This window comes from Neopsephotus bourkii, unplaced genomic scaffold (genome assembly GCF_033783945.1).
Source record: "Neopsephotus bourkii isolate Nb327-2 ecotype Australia unplaced genomic scaffold, CSIRO-AGI_Nbou_v1 NB_1363, whole genome shotgun sequence".
Classification (NCBI taxonomy): Eukaryota; Metazoa; Chordata; class Aves; order Psittaciformes; family Psittacidae; genus Neopsephotus; species Neopsephotus bourkii.
This window is the reverse complement of record NW_026901842.1, coordinates 317,865-344,289: the sequence shown is the minus strand read 5'-3', so window position 1 is coordinate 344,289 and position 26,425 is coordinate 317,865. Positions and strand designations below refer to the sequence as shown.

The window sequence follows — 26,425 nt, the reverse complement described above, 5'->3', positions numbered from 1 at the left end:
CACTCAGAGAGAAACTGCTGTAAGAAAGAAGCCAGCTGCTCACCTCTACTTGCCGAGATTATTGTTGTCACTCCTGCTGGCAAAAAGGACAAATTCCTGTATCTCTTCCTGTTCACCTGCCCCCATCTGCTCACAGATCTCCTGCAAGAGCTCCTTGGCCACCTGGAACAATGAAAGAAACAAAAAAACCCTATGGCTGGGCAAGCCAAATGCAGCCCCAGAGCAGTTAGACATACTGGGCCTGTTGGAGGGCAGCAGTATGGCTCTGGTCACTGCACGAAGTGAGTGGCATGAGGCACTGTGCAGGCCCTGCACAGGCAGGCGGCTCCAGGGATTCTTAGGAAGTAAAAAAGAAACTATCCCAGCATTTTGGGAAGCGCAGGCCAAACCCAAGGAGGTGACAGATACAGGAGTTCCCTCCTGCGGCTCAGGGTCCACATCAACAAAGACATTCAAAGCAGAAAACTCACAGTGAATGTCTTGATCCGGGTGAGGTATTCCACACCTCCAGGCAGCAGGATCACCAGCCGGCGGGCACCGTGCCCCCTCTGCAAAGGACGGTCTTTAGGCAGCAATACGTGCAGGATCCCATCAGCCCCACGATTCTACCTCCCTCCTCATCTCAGCCTTCCACTGCCCATATCCCTGCCTATTCTATGGCATTGCACTTCCCAGTCCCCTTACAGACACACAGTTTGTTTCCTCTCTTGGAACACAAACCACTGCTGCAAAACTGCCCATGGCACCTCCTGGGAATCATAGAAACCACCCTTTAACCTCATCCAGTCCAACCATTCTCCGAACAGTGCCAAGTCCACCCCTAACCCATGGCACTGAGGCCTCGTCTCCACGCTGTGTGAACACTTGCAGGGCCGGTGCCTGCAGCCCTGCCCTGGGCAGCCTGTTCCAATGCCTGAGCACCCTCTGGGGCAGGAATTGTTCCTCAGCTCCATCTAAACCTGCCCTGGTGCAGCTTGAGGCCGGTTCCTCTTGTCCCATCCCTTGTTCCTTGGGAGCAGAGCCCAGCCCCTCCTGGCTCCATCCTCCTCTCAGGCAGTTGGAGGCAGCCATCAGGTCCCCCCTGAGCCTTCTCTTCTCCACACTGAACCCCCCAGGTCCCTCAGCCCTTCCCCATCACCCCTGTGCTCCAGGCCCTGCACCAGCTCCATTCCCTTCTCTGGCCCCGCTCCAGCCCCTCAATGTCTCTCTTGCAGTGAGGGGCCCACAGCTGAACACAGGATTCGAGGTGCGGCCTCAACCAGTGCCCAGTGCAGGGGCACAATCCCTGCCCTGGCCCTGCTGCCACACTGGTGCTGAGCCAGGCCAGGATGCTGGGGGCTGCCTGGGCACAAGCTGCTCATGGTCAGCTCCATCAATCAGCACCTCCACATCCTTTTCTGCCGAGCAGCTTCCCAGCCACTCTTCCCCAAGCTGGGAGTGTTGCAGGGGGTTATTGTGGGAAGCCTTTGCCCTCCTTCTCTTCCCAGCACCCCACTTCTCTCCCCTCAATACCAGCAATGCCTCCATCTCCACAGGGAAGGGAAGGTGGCGACGGCCCCCATACATGAAATTTTTCCGCAGGTTGCTCTGACAGATCTTGGCTATTTCTGCAGGAAAAGGAAAAGGATAAAGCTTCCTGTGCTGAACCAGAGAGTGAAGCATTGTCTCCTATGATGCTGGCTTATCCTGCCTGTGTTGAATTTAACTCAGGGCTGCTGCTAGGAGAGCAAAGAGACTTGACCTCATCTTCCACTCTGCCAGGACACATCCAAATCATGAGGGACCAGCTCCAGCCAGCCTCCAGGGCAGTAGAAATACAGAAGAATGACAGGATGGGAGAACTAGAACCTATTCTCTGGCAAGATTCCAATCCAACACCTCCCAGCTGATGATTCTGGAAGACCACAGTCTGGCTTCCCCCAGGGTCTAGGTGTCAAACTGGGCCTAAGCCACAGGGCTAAGCTAAGCCTCAGAGACACAGTTCTACCTTGCCTGGGTGAAGGTGCAGTGGGAAGACTAGAGATACAAAGCAGCCTCTTGCCTGCAGGCTCAGCTTCCTCAGTACCTCAGTCATGTCTCCTGTCTAACAGGCTAAGGGAGATTTTCTCATTGGACTATGTCCCTGTCTGGATCCTGTTTTCTTTCCTTGACCACTCGGCCTTAGTAACAAGGGGACAGACATTTATTTTACAGGACACAGAAACAGTCATACCATGGTGTATGCTAGATGGATCACTGCTGGCTAGCTGCAGAAACTTGGTGGCATAGGGCATCAGGATGTTGGAAGGGAGGAAGTACCCAGTTAGCAGGTTTAGGAGCAACCAACCACGCAGCACGCTCTCCCTGCAGAACAGAAAGATCTATGGGCACCTTGGAATAGGACAATTCCTGCTCCAAGCAGCTCAAAGTGAGCCTCAGCCCTTCTGAGCACCTGTGGCAGGTGGCAGAAAATGAGGCAGTGCCTGTTGGTCAGTGTCCTTATGCTGAGGAAGTGATTGACTCAGTTACTCTAACAGCAAACGAAGGGAACAGTCAAGGCTGCTCTAATGCTACTGCTGCCCTGTTGCAGGGAGGAGCGAGGGTCAAGCCAGTTCCTAACTATTGTATCAGTTCCCAAGGACTTTGATGAGCACATCAGGGCTCTGAGCAGCACCATTACCAGGAGCTACCAGCAATATTTATCAGTGCCCAGATATATTGGCAGCCAGAGATATAAGGACAAATCTCCACTGAAGTGCAAGTGCCAAAGCTGGTGACTGGTTGCATTTCCTGAATGTGCAGCAAATCCCCAGCATCTGAGCACCTGGAGACCATACTGCAGCAGTGGGCAGCCTGCCCCCAGCGCTGCTGTCCATGAAGCAAGGCAGACAGTTCTCCTTCTGACAGTGCTTGTACTCACTGGTTGGGGTTGTGGGTGACCTGTTTGATGGCCTGGCAGTAGACCTCATCATGCAAGCTCTCCTTCTCCTTGCACAGCTGCATTCAGAGAGGAAAAGACAGCATCAGAGAGGCCTCAGATCATCTCTGTGCCCTTCATCTCTCAGCTTCAGAGCTCTGCCAATTTGGCTTAAAGCTTGGGCTTTGCAGCCTCTGGTCTTTGCACCTCTACCTAGGCCCAGAGAAGAAGAGGCAAGCTGTGATCCTAGCTGTGATATCCCAGACAGTGATATCCAGGGAAACCATTTACTTGCAACCCCTCTGCCCCATGGTTTTAAATCAGCCTCTCTGTTTCAGCTCCCTTTCTCATTTAGGAGATTGCATTACAGCTCTCCCTTTTCTCTCTCTTCCGAGCATGGCCTTTTATTCCCACTGGTGCTTCAGTGCCTTGCCTGGGGAAAGGTCACAAACCTGAAGGATTTCATAGATGCATTCAACATCATTTTGGTTCTTGAGTTTTGCTTGATCTCCCATGAACCGCATCAGAGCTGCAAGGCAAAGGCTGGCATTTAGGTCTAAGCAGAGGTGATCCTGCCATGGGGCAGGTAGTAGATTAGAAAATGCCCTGAAAGCTTTCCTGCTCCACAGGCTTTTCTGGGGCTTGTACTGGACATGTGAAGTCAGTGGGGCATCAGCCCAGGCAGTGTGTGTTCTTGGTCTCCTTGCACTCAAGGCGAAGCACATCTGATGGGATGCTTTCAGCAGTTACTAACTGCAGAAATGGTTTAGGAGGGACACTCCTGTCACACCTTTCCTTCCCCACTCTGGGCCCTGTGATGTCTATGTGTGGCCCATCAAGGCCACCCTGGCTCCAGCCTCTCCAGTGTTGTGTCTTAGGGAGGTACTTACTCTTGAAGTTCTTTGCAGCAAGCTCACTGAGCTCTCTATCAGAGTACTGGAGCAAAGATTCCTGGATTGGGACCTACAGGGCAGAATACAAGGTTAAAGTGGGGAGGCAGATCACACAGAGCTGTGCTGCAGGCTTCATGAAGACACAAGCTCCCGGTGTGTTGCAAGCAGGACTCAAGAGTAGGAGGCACCTACACTTCTCCAGAGACTGCACCAAATGATCTGCCCTCTGCTCTTTTGTTGTGAGGACAAAGCTAGAGGCAGTGCTGGAGCTGGGATTCTGACTGTAGCCATGGGGAAAGACTGGGCTCACCTTGGTGTGCTGGACCAGCTCAGCTATACTCTTCTTTTCAGCAGCCATCCCCTTCAGTCCCTGCCTAGACAGAGGAGAGGGAACATGTAATCCACGAAACATCCCCAGAAGTGGCCTGGTGGGTAGGCCAGGTATGCCTGTTCAGGAAGGACGACAGCCTACTCACATGGACTGAGCTTCTCGGAAGTAGGTTGTGGCAAAGTCAAGCATGGTATAACGATCACCAGCAGCAACTAACATGATGCTGTCAGGTTCTAATGTTAGGCTAGGAGCAGAACTCTGCAGAGACAGGCACCAAATCCACCCAGAAAGTTAGCTGAGAAACTACAGTGCATATTCTCACCTGCAGCACTGGGAAGACCTCCTCTGTGTTTAGTGCCTCCCCCTCCCACTATAATAGTATTTGAGTGTCTCCATCTGCAAGCCTTGGAGGTCAGATGCTACCAGGACCACAAACCAAACCTGGCTCCTCCCACAGCACCCAGCTGTATCCCCTAGAAGTTCCCCGAAGACAACTCACCTCCCTGCTGGTGTTCCTGCTCTCTGAGGGATACTTCATGCTCTTCCACAGCCGTCCGTGTCTGTCCATGCTGGTGCTGAGGTAATCGGGTGCTGCAGCCAATTGCACCAGGCTGGTAGGGAAAATACCACAGCGGCCACCAGTGGAGCCAAACTGCCAGCCTGCAGGAACAGCGGAGGAAGAGTCAGGAGTCAGGGCAGCTACAAAGGGAAACAAGCAGTGAAGCATTCTGCTGGCAAAGAAGAGCATCAGACTGAGCAGGGTTTCCCACAGCCTAAGATAACAGACCTCAGAACTATGGCAGCTGGAACAAGGAGGGTTGTGATTAGAGAACGGCAGAACTAAGACTGACTGTGCCAGCCCTGAACAGTCTGCTTTCCTCTGATTTACTTGACAGCAGCACATAGAGCTTCTCAGCACCATGGGTCCAACAGGCCCTTGAGCCCAGCCCCCAATCTTGACAAGCTCCCTCACCTGGCTCCACGCCTTGCATGGGCAGTAACTCAATGAGGTCTCCCTTCTTGAAGCTAAGAAGACTCTTGTCATCCACAATGTAGCTGCGCAGAGCAATGACATAGTTGGTATCCTGGGGAAAAAGCAATGAGGTCAAATCTCATCCCCAAGATGTGAAGGACTCAGCCCATGTTATCCCGTGGACCCTGACAGGTCCATGTGGGAAAGCACCTTAATTCCCTACTGCACTACAGCTGCTCCCTCACCTGCCTCAGCTCCTGCATGAAGAGTTCCACCAAAGCCTTGATGCACGCAGCCTTTGGAGAGCGCAAGAAGAGCTGCTCTGTCTTCAGAGAGAACACCAGGGTATCGCTGCCCTTCAGTTCCACTGACAGCACATCTGCAAAGCTGAGAACACAGCCAGCATGCTCAGACTGCTTCTGCCAGAGCGAGGGGTGCAGATCATGGGGATGGGAGCTCACTTCGAGGACTGAGAATGGAGACAGGCCTCAGCATGCTCCAAGGTGGCCTTTCACCAGTAGTGTATTACTGAAATAGGACCATAGGTTGCTCATGGCTTTCACTGTATTACTGTGACCTTTATTCCAGGCATGGAGCTGACTGTGCACACCCAGCACTCACTTATTGTAAGTAAAACACAAAGTAGAAAGGAAAGGGAAAGGCCAAACTCATTAGAAAGAGGGTCAGTGAGTCACAACTGGCATAGGACATCCCTATAAGGTACAGCACAAACAGGGAATTTTCAGTTGACCTGTTCAATTTACCCCCTAACACTCTGAAAGCATCCTACAAATGACAAATTATCATCCTGCAGCAACCAGTGCCCTTTTGCTCACCAGTAGCTGCAAAGAATCTTCAAGTGCTTAGGATTATACCCAGCTGCTTTCATCACCTTCAGCAGCCGTATGCCCCGGTGAGAAACACCCAGGATCTGGACATCACTTCCATTTTCACCCTGTAAGGAAAGTGCAGGAACAAGTATCAAAGGCTCCATCCCACATGGACAGGATGCAGCAGGGGAAGAAGATGCTGCCACATGTATCACAAAGGAAGCCCTGGGTGGTGTCAAACCCAGCAAAGTACAGAAGGCACAGAAGAATGAGTGATGTGTGGCCAGGCAGGAAGACAGAAAGAGATCCTGGGTGAATTAGAGCTCCACAGTTAAAGTAAGCCCAGGGGCTGGTGAGAAGACCAAAACTCACATGAACTGGGAAAAGGCGGGAGAAATAGTTAGCCCAGTTATCCCGAGCAGCCAGTACAATCCTCTTCTTTATCCCATCCTCCTGAATGGACTGGACATCATTGCCAACCCGGAACTCCACTGTCAGTGATACAGAGCAGATACTTTCTCAGTAAGACAAAGATGCCAAGTCTCTGCCCAGGGACTCATTCCCACCAGCCCCCCCTTGGTGATTACAGCAAACGACATGCAGAGGTGAAGGTTACTACATTGCTTGCACACATCAGTCTACTACTAGTTTCTCACACCGTCTCCATGAAGCCCCTGTCAAAGAAGACAACTGTGTTTTGAGACAACTCAAAATCCCATCCTTGGGCCTCAGCTCCTTCTCCCCACAATAAACACATCAGAAATAAGTTTTGCTAGGTCTGAGAAATTTCAGGGCCATTTTCTGGCCATGTGGAATTAAACAAACATTCCTACACTGCACTACACAGCACACAAAAATGTGCTTTCTTGCTTCAGTGACAAACATTTCTCCTCTGCCCTAAGTCCTGCCTGAAAGGGCTTGGAGGCAAGTTGCCTGTTTCAACCCAAAAGCTGTGATGGGCACAGGAATGATGGGGCTGTTAATTACTCAGCAGATCTTTCATCTTGCGCTTCTCTTCCCTGGAGATGCGAAAGCAGGAATCAGAGAAGGTGTCACGTATGATCTGCAAAGGAAAGAAACAGAGAGGCTTCCGCTGCAAAGGCCACATCTGATTGTCTTGGAGCATCTGAGGCTGTTAAACAGTTTCAGAGAGGAGTGAACAGGGGCTTGGCTGGATGGACCTGGAGAAGGGACTAACACCAGTAGAGATGCTGAAGAGCTGGCAACACATGCAATGTATTTATGGAGTGTTTCAACACCAGAGAGAACAGGCCTTGAGTCACACACCAGTACATACCTGTTCGCACAGCAGGTTCAGACAGTAAGGGTGACTGAAGTTTTCTTTGGGGTAAAACACCTACAAGAGGTGGATAAAGACAACAGTGGTGTTACAGATGTTTACAGATGTTGCAGAAATAGCTTCCCAGAGAGAAGCAAGCTCATCTCCAAGGGCAGGCAGGGAAGAGATGCTGAATGTGAACAGAAGGGCAAGGAGTGGAGGACCAGTAATAAAGTGGTGAAACCCTTGGATGTACCCTGGTCAGTTCAGTGCACTCTCCAATTTTAAACCCATTTATACTATTTTAACAGGAAAACACCAGGTAACAAAAGATTTACTTTATTTGTAGATTTCTCAGTGCTGTGCAGATGAAGAAAAGGACAGGTAGGGAAACTGAGGCACGAGTCAGTAAGGCAGAGCAGGACTCAGATCCCCTATGAGATCCCTATGCTTCTGACTCATGCCTCTGTGCTCTTATCTCACACTGGGTGCTGTGACAAAAACTTATTTTAACCAAATGTGGGACCCGTTTCCTCCCCCCGCAGCCAGCCCTCAGCTGGTGAATTGTACCTCTTTGCGCAGAAAGATTTTCCAGGCTGGCTTGTCATAGGCAAAGCTGACACTGCTAGTGAGCTTGTACAACTGGGTCTTGATACCATCATCTTCTGCTACTGTTACAGCAGAGTCTGTGTGAGAGAAAAGAGCCATGAAGATGGGATTTGCTGACCACAGGGTCACCTTTCCACCAAGTGAAAGGGGACAGAGCCTTATGCCTGAGGATTACTGGTAGGAACCCTCTTGAAGGTCAGTGATCAGCTAATGAGAGTGCATGCACAAAACAGACACCATGTGAGTACCAGCGTATCTGATAGCATGTATAGCTGCTGTATAAGCCACAAAGTTCACTGTTTATAATAGAAATACTCCAGAGACGGGGAGCAAACAGGATCCCAGGCAAAATACTACCCCTGTGCTTAAGGTTGAGGATGCAAGTTTCACTTTATGTCATTATAAAAAGGCTGTGAAAGGTTTCAAAAGGACACAAAAGTTCTCGTCTGAGCTTGCAAGCTGTAAGGTTCTGGTTCAAGGCATCCAGGACTTGCAGTGGATTTTCTCTCTGAAGGAGAGCTGTTAAAGACAGGCTCGGTTTGAAGGCAGCCATTCGAAGGAATTGCTTTCTGAGGTAAGAATGTCTTCATTTAAGCATTTCCAACTTCCCAAACTCCAGAGATCCTAGCCAAGAAACAGTAGATCCCACTACTATGCAGCAGCAGTTCAGCTGCTTCTATATTCCTATTCAAAAGCATGTAGAAATTTTTCAGGCTAATCCAGTTACTTTGATTTACTTTCACAGGACTTCCTAAAGAAACATTTTCTAAACCAGACAAGGAATGAATCAGGGAAAGTCTTTAATACCAAGGAAACTGCTGCAGGGTGGAGTTCTTCAGTAGTGTGTTTGGCTGACTGTTCCTTGCATGTTATAAAATGTGATGCTCATGAGAGTTTTAAACAGCTTGAAATACATTGGTACATGTATCCAAAATAGCAGCAAAATACAAAATTAATTATGGCTCCAGGTTCCCACTGAAATTCAGAGGCAAACCCGAAAGCTGAACAACACTACCAAATTACTGCTGAGAAGCATTAGCTGTGCCATTTTTAGGTGGGCAGTATCCAGACACTCCTCATGTGACTTTATAGACAATGTCTAAGGCTTTCCAGGCTCTCATTTGCCCTCAGAACACTCCCTCATTCCTCAGCCTGTCTGTAAGGACCCTCCAGAGGCTCTAGAAGGTAAAACAACACCTAAATTCCAATTCCTCCCTAGTCTAAAGTTCATATGTTGAATTACAGCTTTGATAAAGTAATTATGCTTCAGGTAAGCAATAAAATGTCTTGAGAAGTGGACCTTGATACAGCTGTAGCCTGAAGGCCCTTTCTGGTTTGAGTTGCATTTCTCAGAGAAGCCCAGCCCCTGCTTCATCATCTGTGCCTGATGTCCTGCACAGCACAGGGAAGAAAGGGAACAGTTTGAGCTGGGAAGTGCCATGCTGATTACTGGGCCAGACTGGAGCTATGACAGTCTCTGATTTCAGACACCCCACCCAGTCTCAGGCAGCTCCCCCACGACAGAACATGTGCTGAGACTCTGCCGGGCCACTGGGCTGATCGCAACCACATTCCCTCCCTGCTACCAAATGGCTCCTGGGTGAAGTCAATACTCACCCTTCCCTGTGGATTCCTGCCAGCCTGGGGTCTCGGGCAGGAGAGGAGAAGGCAATGGTGGGGGAAGAGGGGGAGCAGGAGGGGCCTGGGAACCTGGTGGGGTACTCTCCTGGCTGAAGACAGAGAGGAGAGGCAGCTGCTTCTCCTTGATAGAGCTGGAAGCTGAGGCAGGCTTGGGCTTGGGAGGTGGAGGTGGTCTCTTCTCTTGTGGCAGTGGGGATGTCTGCAAGACAGCAAAACTGTGTGACCCGGCAATTCTCTGCATTACTGGGCTGTCCTTCTATGTCATCTCTAGGGCAGCAGCAGTTCAACCCTGGGAGAGCAGGACCTTTAAATCAACATACGATCTACAAACAGAGGAAGATCAATCAAATCTAGGTGCAGAGAACCAAGTATTTGAGATTAAAGCCTAGAGTTAAGGAGGGGAAAAATGACATTAATGGGCCAAGATCTTGGTGCCAAATGCGGGGAACATAAGTTGCTTGCTTCCAGATAGGCTTTAAACATACCACAGTAGAACTTACAGCTCCAAGAGCCTTTTCTTCATGACCTCAAGCAACTTTACAGATTGAAACTCAGTTTAGGATGGCAGCACTGCGGTTAAGAGCTCACAGCTCTCTAGTAACCTAAGAAGATATTACCTGGTTGATGCTGCACTACCAGATAGCTCCCCGCTTTTTAGAGACCAGATACACAGACTCTCTCTGCTGAACTCTTAAGGTGACCAGAGAGAAAAGAACTCACTGATTTGGGAGATGGGAGGTTCATCATTCCCAGCTTGGCCAGAGCCTCATTTTTGGGGTCGTTCTTCTTCATAAATGGCTTAGATACTTTCCTGGAAGGAAATGAGGAAGACAGTTATGGGAGCTGCAGAGGGTTTGGGGCCTCAGTGGAGCCATGTGGCATTGGGATATAATCCCACTCATCTCCTTCCTGTGTGCTGGGTGGATCCTGCTCTCACCTGGCAGGCTCGATGGGCTGGGGCTCGGGGGCTGGCCGGCTCTGGTACATCCTGATGATGTTGCGGATCTCCCGGCTGGGTGCAGGCCGCAGCTCGGGGCCAGAAGCCTTCACTACTGGTGGCTCCTTCTTTACTTTTGGTGTTTGGTTTTTTGGCTTTGGCTCAGGAGGTGGCAAAAGCGGAGCAGAAGCTGTTGGGGATAACAGCTTTAACCAACAGACCAGCAAAAACACAGGAAAAATGCCTTTATCTTATTTGAAGCTCTCTCTCTTACACCTGAAAGCTGACTGGTTATGGCCTTGAGCTGCCTTGATCCTTTGGACCTTTGGGATCCCACTTCCCAAAGCTCAGGGCCTTGTCTCTCCTCTCTAGTCAAGATGCAGACTCACAGATGAGCCAGATCCTTTCCTGCCCTGGTTATATCCTGGCCTGATGCTCCTGGAAAGTTTCTGTTTGTCAGCTTGCCTGGGTCTCCATTGCACAGCATCTTACCTGCCTCGGTTTTAGGGCCAGGCTTCTCTTCTTTCCTCTTCTCCTGCTCCTCTTCCTTCTCCTCCTGCTTTGGCTGGGGATTTGCTGGAGGGGTCCAGGTTTTGGAAGGACTGACTTTCTTCACACGGATCTGTTGCTCTCCTATGTAGAAAGGGGGATCTGAATTAATTAAACCCAGCACTGATGGCATAGTTCCCACCTGTGCATCAGTCAGCAGACCACTAGAGGCAAAGGGGGATGTAGCAGTCACAAACCCAAAAACCTCTAGAAAACCGGCCACACAGCACCTCACAGCCTGAACTGTAGCCAGCTGAGCAGGCACACAAAACTCCTGCCGTGTTCCGCACAGGGAGAACAGAATTCCTTGTTGTGCTAGGGATGAGTAAAATTCCCAGAGTGGTAGATACACACCCATTTTCTGAAAATAGTCTCTTTTTTGCTGGAAGGTTTCCCGAGGATAGTCATCCTCTTCACTGCTGGAGAGCTGGTCTGCCATGTAGTCAGAAACCTGCAAGCAGTTCGCAACATGGTTAGTCAGCACTAGCCAGGTGATACCTCCATAGTGCCCTTAAGGTCAGAGGTGATCTTCCATCACCTTGCAAGATCTGATCTAGAACTCCCCATCTGGGACAGTCTCAAGAGATCAGTCTCTGACCCAAGGAATCACCAACTAAGTCCAGAGACAGAGGAGCATGTTAGAGGCCCAAGACAGCTTGCTGGAAGATAAAGAACTGAGAGTGATGAATTTTGGGAATTAACTGGCCAACACTGCATCCAAACCAAGGCCACCAAGGTTTGATCCTGTGTCTTAAAGACTCAGCAAGCAGAGTTTGAAAGGCCTCAGTATGATGGGTAAGCATAGCTCCGCTCCGCTCTCTGTCAAACCACTGCCACACTGGAAAAGAAGCAGAGTAAACACAAATCATACAATTCAAACCAATTTCATCACTCCTGTTTGTTTCTCATACCGGTTCTTCTGCCTTAGCTGGTGGCTCTGGAGCCTTTGGTGCTGGAGCAGCATTTTGGCTGCTGGGAGGCTTCTTAGGTTTTGGGAAAGTGGCAGGGACTGGGGCTGAGGCTGAAGCTGGGGCTTGGGCTTGTGGTGAACTTGAGACTCTTGGCCTTGATTTCTCAAGAGACTGTTGCCACTGCTGCTGTTGCTGCTGGGAAATGCTCATGGCTTGAAGGGTCACCTGCTGGGCCTGCAGGAAGGAATTGTGCATCCATGAGCTCTAGGCTACACAAAACCACCAGCTAGCAGTCAGACTGTCCCATTCTTTCACAGAGCATCTACATGGTCAACCAACCGCAAGTTTCCCAGTATTATGGACAAGGCATGGCCAGGGAGTCTGCTCCCACCTGCTCCTCAGAACACCCCAAAGACTCAGCTATCAGTGAGAGCAGCCTGGGACTCCCACGCACTCACAAGCCTTTGTAGAGAAAGCAGAACACTGCAGATCTGCATCTGTAGCAAATCCCAGTTTAAAAACACATGGGAATTACAGCTGAGGCTTCTAGGGGCCTTCTCTTGTCCCTGCTCACATATGGTACCTCAGTGTCCCCAGGTACACAAAGTGTCAAAAAGGGGGTTCTCAGTTTTCAGTCTTAAATCATCCCAACTTTATATAGCTAACCCCCAGCACATCAGCAGTGTTACAGAGCTCTAAGGCAGGAGGAGAGCATGGTGAACCTTTTCCCAGCACATTCACCAGTGCATTTTCCTGCCCCCATTTCTGGCCCTCTCTCAGCCAGCCCCTTCCACTCACCATGAGCATTGCTTGCTGGTTGATAAAGGCTTGCTGTTGTGCTGCTAACTGGTTGGGATCTACAGATGCAACCAGAGGCTGAGGCATAGCCATGGCTGTGGAAGACACACACATCTGCAAAAGCCCAGAGGCAATCACTCCCCACAGTGGCTGAGCATCAGCCCAGAGCTGAGTGTTCACTGTGCACTCATTGACATTTGAATGCACAAGGCCCCATCACAACACCCACCCTTCCTTCCAGTCTCTTACCCTGTACAGTTACTGAAACACTGTATGTTTACCTGGCATAGGTGCAATCCCAGCAGCTGCTGGCATCATAGGCATGACTGCTGGCATCCCCATCATGGAAGGCATGGGCTGGTAAACTGGTGTTTGAGTCATTCCAGAAAAGCCTCAAGGCAAAAGACCATAAGCACAGTGCTTTTGGGGAATAGCAGGTGAGAAAGCCCTGATCAGTCCTGCATCACATAGGCTGAGTGCCTCTTGTTCTCTTCCCATGCACTAACTACTGGGACATTTGAATGGTTTAGCTCTTCACACACAGCAGGACACATCAAAACTCAGGTGGAAAAAGGAAACCAAAGAGAAACATGTGGCCTGCCAGACTTTACAATAGCAGCTTTGCAGTCTCTGCCTCTGCAGCCTAGCTTAGGACACCACCATCTTTCATGATTAAGTACGTAAATAACTCCTGCCTATGTATGATTATAGCTGAGGGTTTCTCTTGAGGGATGGGCAAATATCTCTGGGACTGCCACATCCATATCAGACTCTTGGCACCATGTAGCAAGGATGAATGAACAGTAAGCTGTGGCCTGGGTGGCATTGTGTATCATGTGAAACAACAGTGGTGAGAAAGGAATTCCTCTGCTCTCAGCAGTCAAGTCCAACATGAGAAATCCCACTGAGGGCAAAGCCAGCTGAAGAAGGGGCATAGAGATTAGTTTTAAGAGTGAGTCAGCACACAGCACAGGTCTACTGAATCATGATGTCCTTGCCAGAGCATGGCCCAGAATGCCACAGAGAGATCTTCACATTCCTCGTTGATCTAATTAGCTACCAGCAACAACCTGGCCTCAGGCTGGTGATCTGTAATAGTGCCTGTCATGCCCCAGAGCCTCTACAATAGCCAAACCCAGCCCCAGTCTCAGTAATGATCAGAACAGGACATTGCCCATCTTCCTGAAATCACTGGCTGTGCTCCTACACATGCAAATTTCTCAGTGCTATTAATATCTTGGTGTTTGACTCCACCCTACTGAAAACATCTGAGTCTTAGCACCACAGAAATGAGGAAAAGTAAAGAGAGCAAACACACAAACCAGAACCTCTGTAGAGTTCAAGACTTACTAACTTACAGATGGGAGATGATGGGAAAGCCTATAAGGAAGCAATAAGATCAAAACCTTCCCTGAGAAAGGCAGCAACTACCTTGTGAATGCACAAGGTGAATAGAAGGTGAATACAGGATGTAAGCGTATTGGCTTTGGGAAGAGGTGGCCTGGGTTAGAATCAAGCTACCTGTTGCTTTGACCCCAAGACCAACTAGAGAGAGAAATTAAAAGCAGAAAAAGGTGGTACCCTTATCTAGCACCTTCTCCAAAGCACCTGTCTTGAGCACCTGGTGATGAGGAGTGCAACTTCTAATGACCTACACTAATGACTCTTCATGAATCATCTGAGCCCATGCTATATTAGCATTTAAGAGACTGCCTCACTTGTGCTCACTGAAGTCCCACAGGTGTTCCCAGCTGTCCCCATCCCCTCACACACCTGTAGAAGGAAAGATTCCTCTCTGTGTGGGTCCAATCTTCCCACCTCCTTTCATGCGTCCAGTCAGAATCTCCCTGTTCTCTATATCCTGCATCAAGACAAGACAATCATCTGAGCTTGGAGGGACGGACTTCACAGAGAGATAGCCAGCATATCTCAGCTGTGCTGAGGCAGAGCAAACAGGCAGAGGGATGCTTGAGGGACATAGGGACAGGAATGCCTCAGAAGTTAAGAGGGACTTACTGGCAATCTGGAGCCTTGCTGCAGGACAGTGCTGAAGAGATCATCCACGTAGTGATCCAAGCCTACAGGGGTCCTCAGGTCATCTCTGAATCTTGGATCTAAGAGCAGAGAGAAGTCTGGTGAGAAGGCAGGTAAGGAATATTCCCCTGCCTTCAGTCCCTGTTAGACAGTCGTGTTCTGGACTTCCTTGCTCTACATCAAGAAGAATCACCCTCTGCTCTGATCTGGCCTTTCAAGTGCCATCCGCAGTCCCGGGCAAGAGCTTACCTGGATGGAGATTGTTGAATTCTGGAGGCAGGCTAGGTGGTGGGAAGGTAGGTGCCTGGATGCCTGGAGCAGGAGGGATTCTGTTGAAGAGGAGAATGACATAACAACAGTACAGAGGACAGTGCTGAGAGAAAGGCAAGCCACTTGGTGACAGGGCCAAAAGTGATGGGACAGCAGCATTAGGTGACTTACAAAGCCAGGTCAGAGTTCTGGAGGAAGCTTCTGTCCCTTTCAGGAGTGATGGGGTACTCAGCTGAGGACTGAGAGGGGCTGCTGGGCTCCTCCATCTCTCCAATGAGGTCCAGCACAAAGTCACAGCCCAGCAGGTCCTGCCATGTGTTGCCAGTAAACATGGAGATAGACCACCCTCGAGACTTCTTATCACAGCCCCTGGTAACAGGGAAAGCAAGGAGAGAAAATGTGTCCAGGTAGGCAGGGGAAAGAGAGAGAAAGGAAAACACTGGATTTGGTTTCTTCTTGCCTTGTCTATCCTGGCTTAAGTTGTTATGATTTAGGGTGTGAATTAACTATTAAGTGTCCAGGGCCAGGAAAAAACTAGAATTACTCAAGATATAGCCTCTTTTTGTCTTTCTGCCATTTTTTCTCTGAAGCTGCTCTGACAGATTATGGCAGTGATTGCTCTAAAGAGACCTGCAGCTTATGCACACAGATGGAAGGGTGAAGGGGAGATGACAAGCTGGAGTGGGTAAAAGTGTGGCTATTCCACAGCTAACCATTTAAATTCTAGCCTGCAGCCCTGACCAGTCTCAACCTTAGAAGTAGTGTCAGCCTCTTTCACACCCCCGGATCTTCTCCCATCCTCTGACAGTACCTTGCACTCAGGATCCAGCCTGCATACTGCTCCCCAGTCATCCAGGACTCCACCTCAGCTGAGAACTTCTCCTCTAGCACAGAAAAGAATGTTAGTACACACAGCCTGCCCAGCAGGACCCAAAGCAACACCTAAGCTCAGCAGGACACAAGCAAAGCCCAGCTGGTGTCCTGAATGGGGGGGAAACACATGGAGGCTCTATCTGAGCACATTTACATCCAGAATAACTGTTTGATGGCACAGGTTGGCATTTCCAACCTGGCAGTTGAAAACCCTTGTAGTGTCCTTAGGGAACCAAGGAGCCAGAGTAGGGATATTCTGCATTCAGTTCAGAGATCACTCAAGAGGCACCATAAGCCACATGTGAGAAGGCAGAAAGGCAGAAAGACCCTGGAACAGAGGCAGCAGTTGCTGCCTTGCAGTAAAAAGTAACAGGAAAACTAGACTCATAGAGATACACAACCAGAACATCCCTCTGTTAAGACGGGCACAAACTCAGAGGAATCTCATCCCAGGCTTTGGGAGTTTTGAGTCTAGATTCAGATGCTTAGGGTCTAGAAGATAGTTGAAGGGCAGAAGCACGAGTTACCATTAAAGGTATGAACATCCAGCACCATCTTCCCCTTCCTCTGGTTCGCAATCCACTCCAGCTGAGTGGGAGGGTAGGCCCGAGAGACCGTAGCGTCTGTCTCTGTGAACTGGGCTGCTGTCAAGATCTTGCGCTGGCAGACAGCATTGTAGCCCTCCATGCCATGATCTGACACAAATCTAGGAAAAGACAACTGCATTTAGCACAGTGCTCATCTCTCAGCCTTACTGAAAGCTTAGCCAGGTCTTTTCTCCTCCTTACTTCAGCAGTGGCTTCTCCAGCGTTGGGGAAGGAGCAAAGCAGCTCAGCAAAGTTGCCATCAGGACCCATGCTCGCTGGCTGCACTCCATGTCTGGGTTTTTCCATGTCTGGGCAGCCACCTGGCTGAAGATTTCATTGCGCAGAGCCACATTGTTCAAACCTCTCCCAGCAATGTAGTTGCCCAGAAGCATCTCCTGCCAGCCATGGAGATTCCTGTCACCAATGAACCGCAAAATCTAGAGGTATCCAGGGGAAAAAAGAGAGAGCTCTGGCTGTAAACCTCGGTCACAAACTGTGTTGTAAGGTGACATATTCAGTTCCTAATTGGGTTATAGACACAGGGTGTTTGTGAGCCTAAGAACAGCAGCCAGCACTCAGATTGAGATCTGAGTTTTTCTCAGGTTTTGTGCATCACCCAAGGTTTGGGAATCTGGGGGCAATGTTCATAGAGATCGGACCCTGGTTAAAAGTCAGGCTGACTCCAGCCTCTTCTCAGATATGCCTCTGACTCAGAATTTGTTCTTGGGCAAAATACTTCCTCTTCTTTAGGCAGAGTTCAAGTACAAAAGCAAGTTACTGTAGGCTCTTTGTTACTGTGTCTGAGCCCACAGGCTGCCCAGCTGTGAAAAAGAAGTTGATGCTTAGCTGAGCTTGGTGAAAAGCTGAGAAAGCCAGACCTGAAGAAACACTAACAACTGAATGTTGAAAAGACTTTGGTGTAGTTAATATTATACCAAATGGTATGAGATGTGGCATCCCAACAGACTCAGGCAGTGATTCATCTCCTTGCCTATGCATATCAGCATCTTAGAATCTTTTGTAATTTATATTTCTCACCCTTCAGACAGAGTAATTTTTTTCACCTCATTATGTCATTAGATTCTTTTATTTTAATTTTTTTTCCCCCAAAATGTGCCATAGACAGCTTTGGAAAGAGCACTTATGATGATGGCCTATCTTTTTCTCAGAGAACAACACTTCTTAAAAGAGTTAGTAACCTAATGGTATTAATTTAATGGTAGTAGTCATGTCAGGGATCCACTGCGAAAAGCAGGAGATGGCGGTTGTTTAATTCTCATGGAATTCTTTGTATTATAGCCCTTGCCAAAGAAACAGCTATTTTATTCTTTTTGCTAGCGATGGATAAAATCTATCTTCAATCTTCAGGAAAAATAAGAGTAGTCTGCTTAAACACAGTCCTGCTCATGAGATTTCAATGCAGCTTGTGCTCTTCTATAATTATGATCACTGGGACAAAACAAGAGCCTGGGTTTAGGTATTACCTTTCCTAACGTGCTGATCTGACTTATGTGTAATTGTCAAAAGGACTGCCAGATTCACTTAGAAATCATCTGAAGTTTCATTCTGTTTTCACAGTCATCATTACCATTTTTAAGCAGAACTGTGTGTTTCAGAGAGATAACACCACCCCTCTCACATAAACACTACAGCATTAAGGGTGTGGTTCCAGGTGTAGCTCTCCTCGTGACACAGTCCCTGCCTGTTTCCAGCCTTTATCCAACAGTTCATTGTCCCTTGTTGTGTACTGTCACAACTGTCTAACGAGATATAAGTAACATGTTTGCTATAAGCCACATCATGGAGAAGATCTGGGTTAAATTTAACTTTTTTATGACTGACAGATAAAAAGGGTGCTAGAGAAGACAGATCTCTTATACTCTCAATGCTACTGAATCTGGAATATTGGGAAACTAAGGTTTAGCACTCTAATTCCTGTATATTCTGCCAAATTCTGAGGCTAGCTCACCAGGCAATTCACTTTGATCCTACAGACCTGTGGCTGGTCTATGCCTCACCAAGAACACAGCAACCCTAAGTGTCTGACTGATCTCTGCCAGACTGCTTGAGTGCTCAGAAGAGCAATTTATTCTGCTCTCCTCACATACTGTGTTTTGTGATTGTAGCCACCACCAGCATCTTGATGTGTAAAGGCTTCAAAACATTGTCTTACGTTCACCTGTTCTTCAACAAGGCCCTTATCAAGATAGATAAGAGTCACAGAATCTATCTAATATCTATCCTATCTGATATCTATCCTGATATCTATCCTACCAAAGGAAGGGACCTTAAAGCTCCTCCAGCTCCAACCCCTGCCACAGGCAAGGACCCCTTCCACTGGAGCAGCTTGCTCCAAGCCCCTGTGTCCAACCTGGCCTTGAGCACTGCCAGGGATGGGGCAGCCACAGCTTCTCTGGGCACCCTGTGCCAGCGCCTCAGCACCCTCACAGGGAAGAGCTTCTCCCTAAGAGCTCAGCTCAGTCTCCTCTCTGTCCTGTCCCTACAGGCCCTTGTCAGAAGCCCCTTTCCAGGTTTTTTGTTGGCCCTTTTAGGTATTGGAAGCCTTCTCTTCTTCTGGCTGAGCAAAATCTCTCTTACCAGTTTGTTGATCTCAAGCGCACTCTCCTGATGCTCAGCATCCAGATGGGTTAAGGGGTGCTGCAGCGGCTGGCCAGGGGGTGGGAAATATGTCTTCTACAAAGAAACAAAAGGACAGAAGTGCAGAGTTTGTTCCTGGTGTTGCTAGAACTTGTGTATCTCCCCAGTGAGGAAGCAATGAAGAGACACAGAAAAAGTTCCCACCTGAAAGTGTGACTTAATGAAGGAGGAGAAAGGATAGCTGTTGATGGTCGGTGGGAGGGAAAGATCATCTTTGACCTTGATTTCAGGAGACAATGCCTCAGTTATCTGGCTGGCCTGTGCTCGGTATTGACCTGCAAGAGAAAGAGCTCCTGTGTTGTGGCATTTGGAAAGGCAGCCAGAGCTTGCCATGCAGCACATGGCTAACATGCATCTAACTTTGCCCAAGCACCTGTACCAGGCCCCTGGCTCCAGGCTCCCCCAGTCCACCCTGATGCCTCAGACCCCTCGGCAGGCACAGCCTCACTTCCTTGAGACTACAAGGCCTAACTTCAGGAGAGCTTTTACAGCTCTGAGCTTTCAGAGTCTTATCTCTTGGTAACACCCAGAGGGCAGTCAGCGCCTGCAGTTTCAACTCTGTTAAGCAGAGTTTACAAGCAAGAAACACTGAGCCTGTGCAGAGATACTGCTGACAACTGTTCAGTCAACAAGTAAATGAGAGATCTTCAAGCTGAGGCAGTGTATAAGGGGCTTATACTGGATAATAGAGGAGCAAATGCCTTCCTACTTGGAGGGATTTCTCAGTGCTGCACAGCTTCTGTGCATTTCTCAATCTCCAAACCAATGTGTCCCCCTGATGCTGTCCTCATCTCTGCTGTTTATATCCCATCTGCTTTCATTTTCATCAGTTTTAGTGTGTTTTTTTCCTGAGCTACTCTAGGTAACATGCTTACAAAACCAGCTGGCAGTCCCTAGAGGGGTATGCCTTGAAGGATGTGGTATTTGGGTATCCAACAAAGTCTGCTCCAATTGACAACACTCTTCTGCCTGATTGTGTCTTTTACTGTCCTATATATAGAAGGCCAAAGACACAGCTGTCATTTTGTTAGATGCTATCCTAATATAAAAAGGCAGATACTGCCTCAACCTATGTGCAACTCGAAGACACAGGTTGTGCAGAGTTACAGAGGAAACAAAACTGCAGATAATTTAATGCTCAAGATCAGGTCAACAACTTAGGAAATTATTTCAATTAGTGGTATTTTGGCAATTCGAAAACAAACAAAAAAACTTTCCATCCCCAGTAAAATATTTCCTTTGATGTTACATCTTAATGTGGTTGCCCTGTTTCTACCTACTTCTACGTTTAAAAGTAGTTACTTTTGAAAAAGTAATTTTGAATGAAAACCCAAAAATGTTTCTTCGACAGTGCCAAAATTGTACTTTTGACTTCTTCACCTTCAATTTCCTTAAAGATTTTTGAGTAGAAAAAAGATGGGCTTAAGCTCTGCAAGAGACCAGCTTGCTGTCACACAGCCCTGACCAATGGCAATCTCTCTCATCAGTTCTACCAGCAGAGCTCATAAGAGGAGCCAAAAAGGTAACAGAGATATTGAATTTTAATCTAGAGTTCTGCTCACTGGCCTGAGTTGCTTTTCCACCCTGTGGTGTTGGGAAACAATATACTCACCACCATTTGCCTTTAACATATTTGCACTGAAATAACGGTAACTCAGATACCACCCAGGTGACAGGCAGGAGGTAGAGCAAGCACATAGTTAACTGCTAGAAAACAAGGAAATAAACTAAAACAGCGCAGGAAAGGGAGGGAAGGAGGGAAGATTCCTTACCTTCAGCTACCTGTAGGAGGGCAGCAAGCTCTGCAGGGATCTCCAGAAGCCCCGCATCCTGTACAGAGAGTGAGCAAATCAGCCACTGGGGTACCAGTGAAACAGCACGTGAACCCTGACTTCTGTTGAGACTGGGCAAAGCTGCCTTTGCAAAAGTGGCCAGAACAAGTACTGAGCATTTGAGCAAAGCCAGTGACTTCCACCTATGCAACATTCGGAAGCATTACAAATAGGGCAGTGTGTTAATATACAAGTATATGACACAGGTCTGCAAAGGAGAGAAAGGTGGGTAATTTCCAATTAAATCAACTACCACAAGGGGAAATTATAGGAAAGTTTGCTTTCTTTGACTCATTTGACTTTCTTTGATTCACCTCATCACTAGCAAGATTGGTATATTGTGTAGAAGAGACTGCAGGGGGAGGGTAAGAGCCATTTCCTCCTGCTCTTTTTTTCTGCCATTTTTATTTTTCAGTCTTCAAGAGCACTACAGCATAAATAAAGACCTGATTCTGATCTTTGATGCACACCACTATTTTGGAGGTTCCTTAAGGAAGCTCAGGTATGTACCTGGGTAAATAAAATGAGGAGCTGGCCAATAAGCCTTGATTTTTCACTGGCTTTCACCTTGCACAGTGCATGCATTTGTGCAAGGTAGTAAGTAAATGGGCCAGGGGAGCACAGTTCATCAGCACCAGTGTCTGCATATAACATCAGGGCATTTCAAATGGGCTACTCAGATTAAGACACAAGGAAACCAAACCAAAGACACAAAGCCTGAGATCTGGGGGGTCTGGGTTTTGTGGATTTCAATATCTCATAGTAAAGCCTTCCCTCACCAGCATACTATTCTGACATCTCCACATAAACCCTTAGCAATGCCTAAAGGCAGATTCATGGCTTTTTTGATCAGTTTGATATTGCTTCTAAGAAGATACTTGACATTAAGTCTAGCTTTTCAATGGCGTATTCAGGAAATGAGCTTCTGACTGTCCAGAGCCCTGAATTCACACCTGAGAAAGCAGGCAATATTGCAACACCATCCAGTACTAAGTATTCCCATTGTTGTTACTGATAAATCTGGGATTTGGAGTATGTCAGTTCACATTTCATAGAATCATGGAATCATAGAATAGTTAGGGTTGGAAAGGACCTTAAGATCATCAAGTTCCAACCCCACGTTCCTTGTGTACACGCATCATAGCAAATGTATGCCTGGTTTAAACATACAAATAATATTAGTTATCAGTAATACTTACAGCAGTTGATACAGCTTAAACTTGTTACGAAGCCTTTAATGCCTCCCTTCCTCTAAAACACCTTTCATAGATGTTTTTGTCCAGAACTGTCTCATTCCCACCTTCACAGTAGAAGATGATTATCAAAACTAGTCTTCCTTCCAGCTCCAAAGACCAGTTCCAGGGCTGCGAACACAGTACTCTGCCTCAGGACCACTTTGTGATGCCTGACTATGCTCAAAGATTGGGAATCACTGAACTACTGAGATAGTTTTTATTAGAAGGCTCTTTATACCAGGCTAAGCCCTATTTTTGCTGCTAGGCTTCCAGCACACATGCGGGCTCTGTTCCCCAGCAGACACGGGCATAGGGGAGGGAGAACATTCTGAGTACCTGTCTTGGTCTATCTCCAACTCTCCATAACTGTCTGACAACTTACCATTCTTTGGTTGGGACTGTCCTCTGTGTCACCACTGGCCAGGGACCACCTCCGTTGTTTCCTTTCCTCTAATTCCTGCTGTTAGGAGGTGAAAGTGAGATGGGGGTTAGGAAAAGATGTGTACAAGGTCACTTCCAGCTACTTCTGGGGATACACCCTGTGGATGGGTGAGCACTGGTGTCCTGCTCCAGGAGATAAACTGACAGAAGAGCTGAAGGGCCTTCTTGGGACTCACCGCAGTGTATTGAGAAGGGGATGCCCAGGCAAAGCTTTTAGCTTTGCTGAAACATCACCTGCCCACACAACACTATTCAGCAGCAAGAGACATCACCACGTCCAGCATCTCTGCCACACCTTTCCTCCCTTGCCTAGCATCTGGTGTGTCTCAAGACAAAAGCACACAGGAACATTCACTTGTCTCCTCCAGCATCCAAGAACATGGTAATGCAGCCCGGGCATGGATGGATGAACTTGTCCATGGGTGTGTGAGTTACAGCCATGTCCAAGGCTGTAACACCCTTACAGCTCTGCCCTTTCCTATCCCATCCCATGTCCTACTCACCTGATTCCTACTCCGAGATTAAAAAGGAGGGTCTCTGTCTCTCTCTCTCTCTCTCTGTCCTGCTTGTCTGTGTTGCAGAATGGTGTGACAGGATGGGAGGTTATGAGGGCTGGGCTGAGAAAGACAGAAGGCATGCTGAAGTCCAAAGGGCAGGGCTGTGGGGCAGGGGAAAGGAGGAACTTTGCAGCAGGTGAACTTTGAGACCTTTATTGTTGCTACTGCATGTACAGAGACCTCAGCAAGCAAACACTGGAGAAACAGGAACAGATTCAAAAGAGCTATGCTATCATGGTTACCCGGGAGAAAGAAAAGCTGGATCCTGTCCAAGTAGGAGGGGGCAGGAAGAGGAACAGAAACAAGCACTGCTTTGGGCAGGGCATGGCCTGGCAAAAGGAACCTGTGCAGTTTTCCAACAGCAGCACTGACATTAACTGCCTCACCCTTTGCTGGTCATGCCAGCAGCTGTACTGCCCCCCCTGCCCCATAAGGCTGACAGCTATGGGGATGTTAGTTGCTGCTGTAGGGACAAGTGGTCTGAGTTCCTGATTTAAATTTTGTTTTTAATAGCTTGTGCAAAATGCATTCAATCCATTTGACAGAACCAGCTTTCTCCTCACACAATTTCCCATCTTCTTAAGTCACTGCCATCCTGTTCTTACCCCAACTACAGACCCAAAAGGTTGATTTCCAAAAGGCCTAGGACTTCAGCAGCCTGAGGTACCTGTAGGGTCAGGGAAGGATCACTGCAGACTGAAAAAAATGCTTTTCAGTCACTGGGAAAACACCAGAAACTGAACTGGACAACTAGAAGAGCAAGATGAATGACTCCTGATAGATTGAGCAGAACAGCAGCCACAGATGGAATAAGCTCATGTCTTGTGTGGAGCAACCTAGAGAAGCTCAAGTAGAGACATAGGAACTGGATGCAATTGGAACTACCTTTGCCAATTCATCCAGCGAGAGAAGGCTTCAGTCTCTGTGGTTTTTTTACTTTCTTTATGTCAGAGTGAAGGCCACCTTCTTGGATCATTTCCAGGAACTTGTCTAGAGCCATCCCTGCCCTTGGTCCCCCCCAGTCACCAGCTCTTGTCTAACTAAGAGCAGAAACAGCTCCTGCAGTACAGCTGATCCTGAGAACAGCGTTGTTACCTGTCAGTGTTTCCTCTTTTTAATCAAAGATCTGGAGAGTAAAATCATGGTATTAAACTGCACCAAGGTCTTCTTCAGCTTCCTGTAATGTTTTTTAGAGGGATGTGAAAAGAGAAGAGTTGTTAATGAGGGAAATATCAACTAAATTTAGACAGACTGTTGACTCACTTCAAAGATATGGACCAAACAGACCATTAATACAATCAGCAAGTCTTGATTTGGTCTTACTCTGCTAAGCCTCGTCCTCTCTTGGCTGTTTCCCCTGCATCCTTTACTCCAGCTATCACAATATCAGCCTTAGCACAGGCACATTACTGGAATGGTTTTGACAGCAGCTGTATTTTCCCTGGAACCTCTGCTCAGTTTTGGGAACCAGGCAGGGAAGTCCCTTCACCATTCCAGTAACAGGATATTCCCTGCAGACCAGATCAGGAGCCACCATGAGGAGGGGCCTTGCCACCCACCTTGCTGTCCTAGGTGAACATTTACTGCTGCTGCAACTTACATTCAGTAGGCTGAAAAGCTGCTGTCAAACCAAAGGCAAAAATATCTAATACTTGGGCAAACACAATCCCTATTCAATCTGTATAACTGCCTCACCATAACCATACTGTGAGAGGGATCACGTAAGAGGATAAGAGCTTCTCACCTGAGTCAGTGAAGTTTGGTTATCCAGGATGTACAAGATGCCATGGTTTTTTTTTTCCAGCAATGACATCTAGGCATGACTCACTGTACATCTTGGAACTAGGAATCCAAGCTAACTGCTGTTGTCTATATTCCTCCTGCATGTTAAAAAACAACCAGTCAAATCCAGCCATGCAAGCAAGAACAAATGGAGGGGTTTGGTTTATAAATCAGAAAGTTAGTGCTTCACTGCTGTTGGGAATTTGCCTAGAATTATCTGGTTTTGTCTTGCGAAACGTCTTCTAAAGCCATTGATGATTTTCCTAATTTAAGAGATGAAAGCTGCTAAGGAGAGCAATAAAGTGAACTGCAAAAGGCAGCAAGTCTGATAAATATCTCCAGGATATGAGTGATACATAAAATGCTATAATGAATCTACCAAACAGGTTTTAAAAGTACGAGGTGAGGTCTGGGCTCCTTGATCCTCATCAACTCACTTATAAAAGAGGGAGCAAGGCACTAACAAACTACCCTTCTTTTAATCTACTACAGAATTAGTAAAAGGTATTTGATAGCTAGTTCTTTGGTCTAGGATTCTGTGGGTAGTGCTTAAGAGGGCCAAGCCTATTCAGCATCCTTCTTCCCCACTAAAGAAGACTCTCCAGCTGAGGCCACCTCAGCTCATTCTGTATGTGCTGCCATTCACCTTTTGGCGTGATTTCCTGGACAACAGCAGTCTGGCTGGAAAAAACACGGGAGATGTTCACTGGTAAAGTTGATGCAAAGTTGCTCTAAGCTATTCACGCCCAAATCCTCCTTAAACCCTGCAAAGACAAAAGGGCATCATCAGCTCCAACTCCAGCCCTCCCAGGAGGCCGTGCCTTGTGAATAATGCACAGCACCAGATGGCGCTGATCTGAGCTCCTGACTTAGGCAACTTGTTCTGATCAGTGTGAATGAACCTGAGCAATTCAAACCGTCTGGTGTCTAGTTTGCAAGCTCTCAGACTGGTTATTGACTAGGCTGAACATTAGGAGGCAAGACAAGCTGCAAAGGAGGACAAAGAAGATGAGATCTGCTCTTGGATGAACACCTCTACCTGTATATATTCCATTGTTTTCAGCATTCATCAGAACACGTAGATTTTAACAGAAATCCTAAGTATAAAACTCAAAGATCACTTTATGCCCCTGCTCTGCCTGGTTTTTACTTACCACAAGTCTGAGGAGTCCCCAGAAGCTCGCTGGGTCAGAGCCATGGGTGTCTGTGTGCTACAAGGGTAATGATTCCTGGTCCAGAACCGTAGGTGCTACCCTCACCTCAGTTTCAAAAAGTAACAGCTTTGTTTCGGTTATCCGCAGTTCTCCTCTCTCTAGCCTGATACAAAGCCTAGTGGATCAGGAAGAATCTCTTCAGAAACATCAGTGGATTCTGGGCTTGTCCCTGTTCAGGCTGGGAACAACAGAAAAACAGGATATGCCAAAGCATGTGAAAACAAATAAATTGTAAAAGATGCTGTTACCGTATTTCCAGCTTTATCCAAGTCTTGAGGAAGAAATGGGAACAGTT

General features: G+C 47.8%; 1 protein-coding gene across 4 annotated transcripts; it reads right to left on the bottom strand.

Annotated features, from left to right (window-relative positions):
• Nucleotides 1–24: 24 nt before the first annotated feature.
• Nucleotides 25–25,573, bottom strand: MYO15B (myosin XVB). 4 transcript variants are annotated; one of them, XM_061366913.1, is made up of 37 exons: nucleotides 24,230–25,573; nucleotides 22,519–22,596; nucleotides 20,842–20,899; nucleotides 19,214–19,344; nucleotides 19,010–19,105; nucleotides 16,613–16,848; nucleotides 16,352–16,530; nucleotides 15,763–15,835; nucleotides 15,123–15,320; nucleotides 14,931–15,010; nucleotides 14,664–14,761; nucleotides 14,421–14,508; nucleotides 12,929–13,039; nucleotides 12,648–12,742; nucleotides 11,850–12,083; nucleotides 11,293–11,389; nucleotides 10,882–11,022; nucleotides 10,390–10,579; nucleotides 10,173–10,263; nucleotides 9,429–9,651; nucleotides 7,773–7,888; nucleotides 7,221–7,280; nucleotides 6,911–6,986; nucleotides 6,296–6,414; nucleotides 5,930–6,048; nucleotides 5,339–5,480; nucleotides 5,094–5,205; nucleotides 4,620–4,780; nucleotides 4,266–4,378; nucleotides 4,100–4,163; nucleotides 3,787–3,859; nucleotides 3,349–3,425; nucleotides 2,900–2,976; nucleotides 2,213–2,343; nucleotides 1,513–1,607; nucleotides 471–548; nucleotides 25–162 (listed from the first exon to the last, which is right to left on the bottom strand). In XM_061366913.1, the coding sequence occupies exons 2-37, from the start codon at nucleotides 22,519–22,521 to the stop codon at nucleotides 46–48; spliced, it is 4,152 nt and encodes a 1,383-aa protein (XP_061222897.1). In that variant the 5' UTR covers nucleotides 22,522–22,596; nucleotides 24,230–25,573; the 3' UTR covers nucleotides 25–45. The 4 variants fall into 4 exon arrangements, with proteins under 4 accessions (XP_061222897.1, XP_061222896.1, XP_061222898.1 ...); XM_061366912.1 differs by lacking the exon at nucleotides 24,230–25,573 and adding an exon at nucleotides 23,081–23,522 and having other exon boundaries at nucleotides 22,519–22,593; XM_061366914.1 differs by lacking the exons at nucleotides 12,929–13,039; nucleotides 24,230–25,573 and adding an exon at nucleotides 23,081–23,523 and having other exon boundaries at nucleotides 22,519–22,593.
• Between the last annotated feature and the right edge of the window lie 852 nt (nucleotides 25,574–26,425).

What these genes read in the sequence shown, in the direction of transcription:
- MYO15B (XM_061366913.1), bottom strand. An exon ending in ATTCAACAATCTCCATCCAG is followed by an intron (nt 14,762 to 14,930) that starts GTAAGCTCTTGC and finishes CTCTGCTCTTAG; the next exon opens with ATCCAAGATTCAGAGATGAC. An exon ending in GCAGGAACACCAGCAGGGAG is followed by an intron (nt 4,379 to 4,619) that starts GTGAGTTGTCTT and finishes CTGTCTCTGCAG; the next exon opens with AGTTCTGCTCCTAGCCTAAC.